This window comes from Seriola dumerili, unplaced genomic scaffold, assembly GCF_002260705.1.
Source record: "Seriola dumerili isolate Sdu_G_001 unplaced genomic scaffold, Sdu_1.0 BDQW01000003.1, whole genome shotgun sequence".
Classification (NCBI taxonomy): Eukaryota; Metazoa; Chordata; class Actinopteri; order Carangiformes; family Carangidae; genus Seriola; species Seriola dumerili.
Window position 1 is genome coordinate 18972716 of NW_019174258.1, and position 14783 is coordinate 18987498.

The 14783-nt window shown below is 41.7% G+C and overlaps 1 protein-coding gene across 1 annotated transcript in view; it reads left to right on the top strand.

Annotated features, from left to right (window-relative positions):
• The first annotated feature begins 2671 nt into the window (after positions 1-2671).
• Positions 2672-14783, top strand: part of dok4 (docking protein 4) — a 96186-nt gene continuing 84074 nt past the window's right edge. The window contains exon 1 of the mRNA XM_022745599.1: positions 2672-2959. Within this exon, the coding sequence (XP_022601320.1) occupies positions 2894-2959 (66 nt within the window). The 5' untranslated portion in view covers positions 2672-2893. The remainder of the gene's footprint in view (positions 2960-14783) is intronic.

Below are 14783 nucleotides of genomic sequence, written 5' to 3' on the forward strand. Positions count from 1 at the left end.
TATTGCAATTGGGCCAACAAATCACTGGCAAAACAGTACCATTTTGATAAAAAGATGTAATTGTAAAAAAATAAAAGTAAAAAAGTAAATAATGTTTTTAAATGATTTAAAATGAAATTATCTTTATGAACTTTAATGTTTAAAACCTCCTTTCATAGTTTTTTTTGGTGCCCCCGGACCATATTTCATACCCGTTTGCTATATCAGTCTGATTGTCACATCCATGGCAAAAACTGGAGCATCAAAATGGATAGCTGGTTAACAACAGGCAGAATTAAAAGAGACATGATGAATCTACAAGTGATCTTTGTCCGGTCAAACGAAATAGAAATATTCTGAGCTCACCTTAAATCTCAGTTTAACACCTGGACATACCTGCATGATTTTTTGACATCACTACCAGTTTGGAGTCAGTGAATAAGTGAGTCAGTTTCGACAGTGTGTGATGTGGAAACTTGTGGAAATTACACTGGCAAGTTCCAGTCAAGGACCTCCTTGCTCCTCTCCTCTCTCTGTCTTCCTCCTGTGCTGCCGATGATAGCTGCCTGCTCTTGCTGCTGCTATAGGGAGGGGGGCTGCTTGTCTCAGTCAGCAGCACTATACAAGTGTTTGCCACATTTTAGACTTGTGGCAAACTAAGCTAAAGAGTAATACGGCATACAGACAGTTTTCTTTTTAGCTTGTTTGTAACAATGAGCTGTTAACTGCTGAGCTAGTGTGCTGTGTTTGTGACTGTGGACAGACAGACAGATTAAAATATTGTGTCCAAATGTTGACATTTATGCAGGGGAATAGGTGTATTGATAAAGTTTTGGCTTTTTACTTGGTTTTATTGCACCAACTTACAGTAACTACCAGTGTAGTTCACATCAACTCTGGTAATCTTCAGGTTATTTGTTTCACATCACCGCTCTGCTGTGACGCCCTGTGTGCACGTGTGTGTGTGTGTATGTGCAGTGCTGACACACACACACACACACACACACACAAACAGAGCAGGGGCAGAGAGATTCTGCGAACTAGATGCAGAGTTGGGGAAAAATATGTGGTTTTTTAAAAAACTGATCTGCAGAGATTTTCTCTTAAAAACAATTGGACCTGATTAAAATGGTAAAAACACAATAATGCAGTTTCACGTTTAAAATCTGAGTTTCTCCAAAAGACATAGGATGTCAGAGGGAAAAGAGTAGGCGGCTGTAAATGCTTTAATGTCCAGCTGTTTGGCACAAAACTTAGAGAAAACCCTGTGAAAGGAGTCATTCATGGAGAATTATCACCTACTCCAAATTTCCTCTAAACTCCACTGACTGTTTTAGCATCTTTGAGCTCATTGTTTTGGTTTTTAGGTCCCAAAAACTCGGTTGTCACTGCTGTTGTGAACCTAATTTTTCAACAGCAGCTGTAGACAGCTGTCAGCAGACAGACACAGTCAGAGAGTAGCTGGTGAACATAGTGGAGCATTTAGATGTTTCCCCCAGGAGCTGGTGGAGACCAAACAGAGCTGAAAGAGAGGGAACACTGGACTGAGATTCATCAGGTGACACAAACATGACTCAAGATGTTGCGTGTTGTTATTTCTACCAACTTATAAGAAGCTGTGATTTTTCTGTCATTACTTTTCATGGATGTGGTCAGGTTGATTTAATATAGCTCAATATCACAAATTACAAATTTGCCTTTTACATTCTGTACAGCACGCAACCCTCAATTTACATTAATCAAGGGTTATATTCCCCCAAAAATCCCTTTAAAAGCTATCCATGTATTGTATGTAGGAAAACGTGCATGTGGTCCTTATCCTTCCTGACTGATTCTTCTCTGGTTTTGTGTTTTGCTAGTGTCCTTGTCACTACCGGTAGCATCAGGCGGTACGTGCAGCCCAATCAGGTTGCACAGGTAGTGCAGCTCCTCCAGGAATGGCACGTCAATACATGTGGAGGCAAGAAAGTTTTCTGTGTCTCCCAGCAAAGTCTCAAGAGCATGGAGGAGATAGCAGTAGACCGGCCATTACATGAGGAGAGCTGGACAGGGCCGTAGAAGAGCATCAACCCAGCAGCAGGACCAGTACCTGCTGTGCTGTTTTGTGTGAGGAGGAATTGGAGGAGCAATGCCAGAGCCCTACAAAATGACCTCCAGCAGGCTATGTTGTGTGCATGTTTCTGACCAACTGTCAGAAACAGACTCCATGAGGGTGCCATGAGGGCCTGACCTCCTCTAATGGGACCTGTGCTCACAGCCCAGCACCGTGCAGCTTGATTGGCATTCGCCAGAGAACCCTTGGCACTTGAACCAATTGGCAGGTCTGCCATTGGCAGTGGGTCAGTGATGATCTGGGGAGGCATAGATCTCGCACAGACCTCCATGTCATAGCCATCAGTACCCTAACTGCTGTTAGGTACCAGGATGAAATCTTCAGAGCGATTGTCAGATCTTGTGTGTGTGTGTGTGTGTGTGTGTGTGTGTGTGTATGTATGCATATATATTTATCTATTTCAGCCTCCCTCTCTGTTTATCTCTTTGTCTGTTTCTTAGAGATACCAAACAGGGAGATGAGGAAGACCCATCTGATGACGAGTGAATGAAAGGAGGACACACTTAGGAGGAGTGAGAAGCAGAGGAGGAAAGAAATATATCCAGCAGAGGAGAACAAAAGGAGAGAGAAGTAGCAGTTGAAGGAGGGAGGGAAAGATGTGAGGAGCTCTGTCAGAGAGGAGAGACGGAGGTGAGACAGAAATAGGAAGCACTACACACAGATCTTAAACAGACAGACTTGACTGAAAGTGAAAGAGAAGACAAAGAAGCTGGACGGAAAAACAAGGGACTGGTGGAGGGAGGAAATAAACATCTGGATGGTCTCCACAGTGACGGCCAGCAGGTCACCCCCCCCCCGAAGATGGCCTCCAACTTCAGCGACATTGTCAAACAAGGCTACGTACGCATGCGCAGCCGCAAGCTTGGGGTGAGTGCGTCCACGTGTGTGTGTGTGTGTGTGTGTTGTCTCTCCACTGATGCTTTAATCACATGCAATCTGTTTTCTGTATATATCTTTTGCCTCTGTTGTTTGTTAACTAGAAAGAAAATGTGTGCGCACATACTCACCAGTGGCGATTGCTCTAAGACTGCAAGGGAAGCTCAGCTTCCCCTAAAATGTCAACAAAATAAGTGGTTAAATATGTACTGTTGTGTGTACATTTCATTGACTAAATATGCGCTAGAACACGTTCATCTTTTTTTCAGAATCAGCTACTTATCACAGGTAACCAACACGACTTCCTTCTCATTCATTCCCGCAGCGCCACAGTGCTTTACACAGTGTAGATGCCGAGCGTCTACTGACTTCAATGGGGAACCATAGAATGGGTTGTTCCACTGCAGCGAAAGTAGACGGTCATTGAATAAATGCTGGGCTTTGTCCCGCCCATCGGATGCTCAGCGTTTCTGGGGGTCTATGGGGCAGTGGGCTGGCCCAGACGCTCAGCTTCTGCATGATGATTGGATGATCTGTCTGAGGCTGAGTCCCTTTTTGATTGACAGCGAAATGAGTGAATCAGCGATCTTGAAGTATAAGCATCCACCGGAGCATTTTTCAAGTTTTTCATTCCGTTGTTCGGAGTTGATCTGGAGACGTTACTGATCCTCAGCGACTTTGTCTTTGTTAACGACTAGCGTTGTGTTTAGCGACTCTCTTCTGTCACCCTGCGAATTTACATATAAATAAATGGACACATTTTATGATGTAGGCTGAAAATGAGCTTCCCCTCCTTATAAGACCAGCAGCCACCACTGATACTCACCCACAGTATCTTCTCTTTTTCTCTATGCTGCCTGAAAGCTGCTTCCACCTGTCCCAGTGTACTAGTTAAACACACAAAAGTGTGATCTTAAACCTGATTGGATGGATGACAGTGTTTGGGGTTGGGGTCAAATTTGAACCCAGTCCTGGGACTGGTTTCGCAAAGATAGACTTTGTCTGTGTCTTAGATATAAAAAATAGTCAGGCTTCAGATAGACTGAGTCTAAATTCAACCATTGCACAGAGCAGTTGTTGTCTATCTTAAGCTGGACTGTGGTACAATGAATTCTGGGTAAATTAAGACAATTTTTGTCTATTGAAAGACTGCAACAGTTACAAGGGCAGTTACAAGGGCGTTTACAGTCGCTGCAGTCTCTTAAAACTCTTTCTCTTCTTATCACTCTCTCCATAACAATGTTAGCAAACCACAAAGTATTAGCCATGTTTTCCTGTTTTAAGTTGTTGGGTGCTACTGGTCAGTGCAGGCCACATTGATTGTTAACATGGTAACACTGGTCTTAGGCCTGAGTTAGTCCGGGGGTAAGGTGTCTAATGTTTTTGTCTTAAAATGACTCTTTAGCTTTGTGAAACAGTCTGACTAACATTAGACTGATCTATGAGCCTAACACTACAGACCAGTCTGACATGTCTTTGTGAAACCGGCCCCTTGACCACACATGCTACATACTGTCATGTGCAACGCGAATGACAGGCAGGGCAGTAGAGAGACTGGTGCAAAAGGACGAGTATCCACCAGGATTTTTCCCTGGTGGCCAGTTCGACCCTGAAGTTGTACCTGGGTGGTGCAGGTGTAGTATGCTGGTGGTGAGCATTAATATAAACAGGTAATAAAAATATGTGTAACTTAAATTCAGCTGGTTGGTGGGATTGCTGACAGAAGTAATCCCACTCTGTGTTGTTGTAAGTTTCTCTTTATTATTATTTTACTTCCGACCCATTTTTTGGCCCGCTACCAGTCCCACAAAGTTTGTTGTAGAAACTCCATTCAAACGTCAAAGCATGTGTGTTGATCAGGAAATTCTGGATAGTACTTTTCTCAGCGATATGTCTAATAATTTCTGAAATATTAATCTTTTTGTTGGACCTTTTTACAATGGAAGTCAATGGAGAGAAAGTTCAAATCCCTGAAACCTTTCTCCTCTTTGAAACTCAACTATTCCGCGATACTTTTAGCTAGTCTCTAGCTAAAAGTATCTCATTTAATTTTTAAACAGGAATTTGAACTTAAACTCGTCCCACAAATTTCACTCTATGCTCATCATTATTTCACCACCTAGACAAACTTGTTGTCTTCAGACAATGTGACTAACAAAGCACAGAGACTCACAGAATTTGAACTGCACCCTTGTGAAATATGTTTCAGTCCTCTTTTAATCAGGAAATATTTGGCAGTTAATTTCATTTTTTCATGCTAACTGATACGAAAACACAAATACAGACAGGTAGAAAAGCAGAGAGGCATACAGACAGGTAGAAAAGCAGAGAGGCATACAGACAGGTAGATAAGAAGAGAGGCACACAGGTAGACACAGGTAGACAGAAAGAGAGGAAAATAGAGAGACAGGCAGACAAGCAGACAGGTAGACACACAGACAGGCAGGCAGGCAGATAGACACAGTTATATTCGGGAAACATTCAGCAGTTAATTTCAGTTTGTCATTCTAACTGACTCCTGTGATGGAAATCTGAAAATGAACAGTAGACAAAATGATCAAGTTGCCTTTGTATATTTTAATAAGAGATTTGCAAAGTGTACAGTCACACAGAGTGCAACTGCAGACTGATATCAAACAAAGAGTGTACATGAACTTTATAGAAAAAAAGAAAGAAGGAGGCATGGTCAGGATGTGTGTGTGTAAACAATTCTGGGTGCCATCCTGACTGTCTAACTGCCGGAAGAAGCAGGTGTGTGTTCAAAGATAAACTACTCCCTAGTTTGTACCGGACAGTACCAGATTAGGAGCATACATGTGCACTAAAGCATGAACTGATTAGACTTTGCGGACCAAATGTCAAAGCTCAAAGATGTGGTGACCTCACAAAATGCGGTTTGGGTGTTCAGAACGCAATATCTCCGTAATGCCTTGAGGAAATTTCTTCAAATTTGGCACAACTGTTCACTTGGACACAAGGATTAAGTGACTGGATTTTGGCGTCAAATATCAAAGGTGTGGTGACCTCACAAAATGCGGTTTTGGTGTTCAGAACGCAATATCTCCGTAATGCCTTAAGGAAATTTCTTCACATTTGGCACAAATGTTCACTTGGACTCAAGGACAGCCTGATTCGATTTTGGAGGTCAACGGTCAAAGGACAAGGTCACGTTACCAAACAAATCATGATTTTGGCCTCTTCAATGTAATATCTCTAGATCTCCTCAAGGGAATCCCGTCAAATTTCACATGAATGTCCACTTGGACTCATAGATGAAGTGATTAGACTTTGCTGGTCAAAGTTCAAGGTCACGGTGACCTTAGAATACATGTTTTAGCACTTATGACAGAATTTCTCAAAAATTGTTAATATTTTATATGATTCTGGATAAACAGGGATGTATTCTGACACTAGCCTGAGTGGAGGAGGCATACAACCATGAGGCAGTACTTCTAGATATTTTCTAGTCGTTACGCCTCAACACAAAGTTAGTTACAGCTCCATTTTAATTGTTATTTGCAGGCATTTAACAATGAAGCTCAGCGTCAGATTTTTGTCAGCAGCCAGCATTGCAGTTTAGCTTCAGCTTGGGCAGAACCAGCAATCCCACGACAATTTTTCCAGAAATTTAGTTTAGTTTAATACTCGAGATCATCCTTTTACATTCCTTCATTGTAAACTACTACTGCATACTCTCTGTGGTTCAGTTTTTTCAGCTTCCTCAGCATTGCTTCAGCAGTTGCTTCAGCTACTTAAGCATTGCTTTAGCATTATCATTCAGCCCTCAGCATTCACACACATTTTCAGCAGGAAATGCATTTTCTAGTTATGTGCCTGCAATGCAATAGCATTGAAGGCATATATTATCATCCTGCATACATATTCATCTTATTCCGTATCGAAATTCTGGTGTGTAACTAGTCCTGCAGCTTTGAAAAACCCAGAGAATATATATATATCAATGTGTGCGGCTCGATCGGGAATGGTGTGCTAAAACTTTTCATAGCGATTCGAGTAACAAATGTAAATGGCAATAAAGGGTGAAAACATTCCTGTAAAGAATGAATGTGGAGAAGTCTTCAAAACGACCAAACCCAGCCCTCTTTGGAGCTCTACGGCTGAGTCATACTTCAACATAGAAAATTGGTTGAAATGTTAAACGAGTCACAAGACTTGAGACTCTTTTGGGTTAAATCAGTATTTTGAGAACTATTACGGTTTGCACAAAATCACAGTCGACATTTTGTGTTATTTTTAGAACATTTCAGACTTTATAATGGGTGTGTATTGCACGGAATGTCAGAGATGTGGATGTGGATGACATTATCGCTAGAATGGGAAAAGCTCTAGAACTCTGAAAAAATTCTGTGTAACTCGTCCTCTTGGCCACATATTTCAGTCTTCACCAAACATCATGGCTTCCTCAGTAGCAGACAAATTTGTGCTATTTCATAAAAAGTGTCTACCTAAGCACAGAGACTTACAGAATTTGAAAAGTGAGCCTCAACGTCATGAATTGACTGCAATACAAATTCAGTAACTGATTTCCCCAAAAATGAAGAAGTGACCTTTTTTGTAAGTCCCTCCTGTGTCCATACTTATGGCTCTAGAAACACCAAAGCCACATAATCTGTGCACAAAGGTTTTGTGCCAGTCATGGTGTCGTGGGAATTTCAGGAAACAGGACTGACAACAGGAGAGTGGTCTTTCCAGTTTATTCTGACAATTGCAAGTGGACGCCTCAGCCAACAACAGAGAGTGTTACTGACCAAGAGCGCAATGCATGTTTACTACAGTCTGCTTTTATACACTCATACACGGTATAATTGTCGGGATACCTGTAGTAAATATGCCATTACTCTTGACATGACTACCTTGTATGGCACTGAGCCAAGTTAAAAGTAGAGATGAACAGAAAAATGAGAATGCACATACAGCAGTGTAGGCGCCACAAGTTCTGTGTCCATGATATAAATAGAGTTTTTATGACCCTCAAAGATAGTATGAGGAATGTGTTGTATTTTCCTAATACACTCCACACACTGATTTATCATTAGCTGATAGAAACTCAAAGCCTTTAATAGTTTCATTTCATAGCAAATGCCGACATTATAGGTATAGGTGATGTTATCAATGTGATCTGCAAGAAAAGTTACACCATACCATGGAAAAATACCAATGCCCCATTTCTCACCCAGAGAAATGCGCCACTGGTATGACTGTAAAGTATGGAACTGAGCTAAGTCACGCTTCTCTTGTAAGTAAGACTCTTTTCCTCTCAGCATCACAACATTATGCAATTTCACTAAGTAGCAACATCCGTTCCACTTAGTTAGTAACATTTCATATGTATTATTACCACATTGCCAATAATTGGAGTACATAAACCCTATACCAAGTCCAACATGGTATCTGAGACTATTATTGACGATGACCTGTGTATCACCAATGTTCATCACGAGATTCTGATCTGCGGTATCATCCACAGCTAATGAGATATCCCCTTTGGCATAGTTCTGGAGAATCATATGTCCTGTTATGTATGTGTGGCATTGTGATTGTCCCATATACTGTCCTGTACCGTTGTTACACACACGTCAGATTTTCCGACACTGGTATTTGCATTGGAATCTCTACTGGTGTCACGTTCTTCAAATAAACCAATGGTTGTGGACCAAAGCTTTCTTCACAGAGCATGTACCAGCAACTAAGGGCTTTCACCGGTGGGTCATTGGAGTACATTGCATTTACGTATGCAGCCGCAAGTTGCTTGTGTTGGGAGACTCATCATTCAAGAGATCAGATGTTTCTCTGCTCCACTGGACAAAGGAACTCACACCCACAGTTCCTCACTGTTCACACCTAGGGACGACCCCCCTCCCCCACGGACCTCACTGGCCAGCCAGTGTGGGTCAGCATGTGACATGTGACCCCCTAGGGTGTCACCAAACAAAACCAGATCTCTTGTCCCTCTTCTCTCTCTCTTCTCTTTTTGGCTTGTTCTGGAGAGCAGCTCCTGCTCTCTTCTCTCGGCTCTTCAAAGGGCAACAAGGCCCCAGCCCAGGTCAGCTCTGCTACCTGAGAAACCAGCTCTCTCGCCGGCCTGCTCACAGCAGCCTGCAAGCACTCTTCTCCTCAACAGCAGCGACCTGCTTCGGATTAACTGAGAGTGAACCAAGTTCTCTTCAGAATCAGCAGCTACGACACAAGGTGAGCTGATTTTCCAAGCAACAGGAGTCATAGCAGAGTTAGCATGGAACAGCTAACTCTGTGAGGAGAACAAAGGAGACAGCAAATCAACACAGCCAGACAGGACTTTACTCCACCAGGAAGCCTCCCAACTCACTGGACTTTACAACAACACTGGAAGGGACCTCTTTGTTTGTTCCAAGGACTGGGTAACGTTAACTGACTGGGCCTAACCTTTGCCAGCACAGCATAGCATAGCACAGCATAGCCAAGCAGCAGAAGTCTTAACTTTGTTAATGTACTTGTTGATTGATGTCTTGTTGTTGTAATGTTGGCTTAGGTTGTGGTCAGTCATACAGTTAATTGGGTACTCGTATGTACACACACATAGTAGTACGTCTTAGTTCTAGAACCTGCATGAAGCTAACCTCCCTCTAACCTGGTACCTTTAGATTACATGAGCTAGGCTAACAAAGAAACTCACACCTTCCCTCTTACACCCACCAGGTGGTCTCATTTTGAGTAGTTTCTTTGTTTAGGTCATGTGGTCACAGTGACCACTTCGAATCGGCCATCTTGCCTTTGTTTGTGTCCACACAGACACACACACATACCCCTACACACACACATACACACAACTGTATATACTAGATCAGACATTGTGTTTTACTCTGCTCCATTGTAAATAAATGCCTTTAAGTATAACTACTGGTGTGTTTAATGTTGCACAAGTGTGAATATTGCCAGCCTCTACTTTGTAGAATTCTAATCCTTCAACTTTAACTTACTGTTGATATGGCAATTTGGTTATAGTTAGTAAACTCTAATTGTTAATCAGAGTTCCAGATTAATGGTAATAAATTGAGACTGAAACCATATTGGCTATTTTGCCTATTAGTTTAGGCTGGTGCCCTGAGGACTTTAAATAATTTTAAAGTTATTATTTAATATTAATATTTTTCTTAATTTATGATAGCCAATAAATTGATAGATAACCGAACATATTTGGTGTCCAGCTCATGAGGTAGAGCTCAGACCCAACACTTGCAACCATTACTAGATGACGTCCACTGATGCCTTCCTTTTGGTTTCCAGATATTAACATGTCCTGTGAACTTAATTGCTTCTCTGGTGCATCCTTCATAATTGGCAGTCAAGTTGAATAACGGATTCCAATTTCCCAGAGGTTGATATACTGCTAATATAGGCCCAGTGCCTTGAGCCCTCTTGCTCAGGAATTTCATGAATGACCACCAGGAATTGTACTCTTCTGGATTCTCATCTCTGAGGGAGTCAGCATAGAAACCCCATGGCTTCCAGTGAGTATCTTCAACTCTCTTACGACGATGAAGTTCAGCTATCATATGGTCATCCGCTGATGTAAACGGTGACAACTTCTCTTCATTCTACTCACTCCGGTCTTCATGACTCCACAGAATAGATAATAAGAACTATTATCAGACTAATGAATAACAAACAGCACAATCCTTCACTTAGGCTACATCCAAGCTGCCTGAGTGGATGCCAAGATGTAGATGTCATCTTCCTGTAGCTTTCACTTCACAGATATCAAATTTTTGAAGAGTGTCAGGTCAATTGATTCCTTCGCTGGGTTTTGAAACTGATTCCTTCTTTTAAGGTGTTACTTAAGATTGGTCGTCCTGTGGATTTGGTATTTTCTTGCAGTGGCTGGCGTGTATCCACGTAGCTCTTTCCGTGATTTTAACTGCTGATGCTGTGGTCAATAGCACCTGGTAGGGTCCCATCCATCTAGGAGATTTCCAGCCTTTCCTTCTAAAATACTTTACCACGATCCAGTCACCTGATTTCAAGCTGTGTAGTCGTCCTTCGGCTTCTCGTGGTGAGGTGTCTTTCACCTGTCTGTGAATACCACAAATTACAGTAGAAAGGTTTGCACAATAGCGCAACATCTCATCTACACACATCTCCGTACCTGGTCACTGCCTCCTTTGGGGCCCTATCCCCGTATTTAAAGGTCTTCCAAACAATATTTCATATGGACTAACACCATATTTACTTCTAACTCTACCTCTCCTATACATCAACACCAGAGGGAGTGCTTTCGTCCAACTAAGACCCGATTCCTTACAACACTTAGCTAGTTTGTTTTTCAATGTACCGTTCTCTCTTTCCACTGCTCCTCCACTGGCTGGGTGATAAGCACAGTGTCTTCTCATGTCAATACCCAAATACTCACCTACAGCTTTCAAAGCAGCATTGACAAAGTGTGTTCCATTATCACTACTAATCTTCCTCAGAATTCCCCATCTAGGAATAATTTCACTTACCAGACACTTAGCAATGGCACTCGCATCTGCCTTGGACAACAGGAACGCTTCTACCCATTTACTAAACATGTCTACAACCACAAGACAATATTTTTTCCCTTTACTCAATGTCAGCTCTATGAAATCCATCTGTAAATGGTCATAAACAGGATAAAGAAATTTGGGTAAACAAGGTTTATTATCCGGCCCATACCAAACTTTATTCACAACATGAGCTTGTGATTTCTTCCACAAAGCCTTTTCTTCTGTTGCAGCTCTACTTTGTAACTCATGTAAATCAGCTGTTGCTGTCAAGTCAACATCCTGAGTAATAGACACAAGTATTGGTGTACTAAGGGATAATCTCGCTGCTCTTTTAGCCGCTGCATCCGCTTTGGCGTTTCCCTGTGAAACAGGATCAACTTTGTTTCAATGAGCTTCGCACTTACAAATAACCACCTGTTTGGGTAACAGTATAGAGCAGGGGTCGGGAACCTTTTTGACTCAGAGAGCCATGAAAGCAAAATATTTGGAAATTTATTTCAGTGAGAGCCATATAATATATTTTAAGACTGAATTCAACTAAATGTGAGTATAATAAGCCTCTGAATTTATTCTTTTAAATAATGTTGTTATAATACTCACCATTAATGCGACTTCTGGTGCTGCATGGATTTGCTGATGGCTTTGTAGTCTGGTTGGTACTTGGTGAGGTTAAGCTTCATGCAGGCGTTGAGGTTAAACGTGATCGTAGGTTGGACTTGATGTTTTTAAGATGTGAAAATGACTGCTCACATGAATACGTAGATCCAAACATGGTCAATACAGCAATACTCACACGCTTCAGTGTGTCGTATGTGACAGGAAGAGCGTTCCAAGTTTTGATAATCAGCTGGTCTTCGGGTTGAAGTTCTTTCATTTCTGTCCACATGTGCTTGCTCGCCAACTCCGCTTTCTGTCGTGCGATTCTTTCCAAATCTTCATTCAGTGACTTGAACTTATTCACCGACATGTCTGAGGCCTTCAGGTCAGCCACTTCTGCTTCAAAATCTCTGAGGGAGACATCAGGAATGTAACTCAGGTCGGCTGTGTTCAGTGAACACTCGTTTGGATGGGTGATGAACTTAAAAAGATCAGTGTGCTCACGAAATTCTCCAAAGCGTGCTTTGAACAACTGTAGGAGACTGGATGTGAAGCCAGCTAACTGGTGGAGATCAAAGTTTTGAGTGGGCTCACTTGCTGTGCATGCATCTTTTAATTGTCTCAGAAATGTACGATACTCATCATCTTTTTTTCTTTTCGCCATCTTCTTCGTCGAAGGGTTAGCTTTGAGCTAATGACCGAGCAGACTGATTCAAAAGGGGGCGTTTACCTGTTTACCCAGCAACGGCCAACGTAGGCTATTATCATCCAATTAAAATAATGGACAATTGCTCCTGCAGCCAACTGCAGCCCTGAACAGGACATGAGCAGTGGAAAATCGATGGATGGATTAAAACAAGTGATAATATTTTATGTTTTATCTGAAAAGCCGAAATCTGCGAGCCAGATGCAATCATCAAAAGAGCCACACCTGGCTCGCGAGCCATAGGTTCCCGACCCCTGGTATAGAGCTTCGCACTTACAAATAACCACCTGTTTGGGTAACAGTATAGCCTCCAATAAATCAGCTACTAGCTTATGATACGCAATTGGCTTACCTGTTGATGTAAGAAATTGTCTATGTTTCCAAATTGCACCAAAATCAAAAGCTACACCAAATGCATATCGACTATCTGTGTAAATGTTAACAGTCTTACCTTTCGCATATTTATATGCTTCAGTCAGAGCTTTAAGTTCAACTGCTTGTGCAGAAAAGTTAGAAGGAATCATATTGTGTTACAACCGCAAAACCTGCTAAAACCTTGCCTGTAGCTGGGTCACGTGAAGCTGATCCACCAACAAACAATTCTAACTCAGCATTAGGAAATGGTATGTCCAGAAGATCTGGTCTAGGAGAACAAATTTAATTTATAGCTGCACCACAATCATACAGTTCTCCCTCTTCTGCTGTAGGAAGAAGAGTAGCAGGGTTAAGAACAGTACAACGTTTAACTGTAATGTTAGGCATGTCAAGCAAAACAGTATGGTATCTCAACCACCTTGCTTCTGATAGATGAGCCGTTTTCTGCTCCAACAATATCATTGAAACTGCGTGTGGTACCAAAAGAGTTAAATCTTGGTATCCCACTAAATCACCTGATGCAAGTACAGACTTTTTCTGCTGATGCCACTGCTCTGAGACACCTTGGAAGTCCAGCTACCACTGTATCTAATTTAGAAGAGAAATAAGCTACTGGCCTTCGTTTACCTCCATGTTCCTGTAGTAACACTGATGTCATATAACCATTCTTTTCATCAGCAGTCTGTATGTATGGCTTGGTCATGTGTGGTAGTCCTTAAGTCAGTGTAGATTGTAAAGTCATTTTCAATTCTTCAAAAGCTTTTTCAGCCTCGTCCGTCCAAGTCACTTTTTGGTGTGCAGTCAGGCCTTTACCATGTACTATTGTCGAGAGTGGAGCCTCAATTTCCGCATAATTAGGAATCCACTGTCTACAATACGACGTCATTCCTAAAAAGGACAAAACTTGCTTTTTTGTTAGTGGTGTAGCGTTAACGCTATATTTAATGATTTACTCTCGTTGAAATGGGGCACCAGTCCTCTAGGAGGACAACAATGAATTACTTCATTGCCAAATTTGTCAATCTCATATCGGAAGCCATGACTTCTCGATTCAATGGATCTCCAGTCTCTACGTCAAAAGAATACGACAGGACAACAACTGGGTGTAAATAAATGAGTTTATTTAACTAAACTACTATGTACAGAGTAAATGCAAGGTGTAATAATCATAAAGATGAAAATAATATAATGAATGAGCAGTGTGATGAGTTGGCAATGGTGGGAGAGAATATGTTATGGCTATACACTATGACTATACAGCTAATGATACTACATCTACGAATTAGGTCTGATGATTAAATATTGCTATATTTCGACATCAACCCAGTCATGAGCAGAGTGTTAAGACCGGCCTACTGTGAGTTGCGCTGTAGCTGGAGACCCTCGGCTGGAACCCAGGTGGCTGTGGTTGCCATTTCACTTCATGTACTTCACACTTCTTATTCCACTACACGTCAGAGGGCAGATATTGCACCGTTTTACTCCATTACATTTTAGTCAACTGTATAAGTTGCTTTAAATTTTACATAGAAATGTATCATCATCTTACAAACTCAGGTCCGAGTCCCTCCACCCATCGGTTCAGTACTTTTTTTGTGTAATCTACTGACTAATG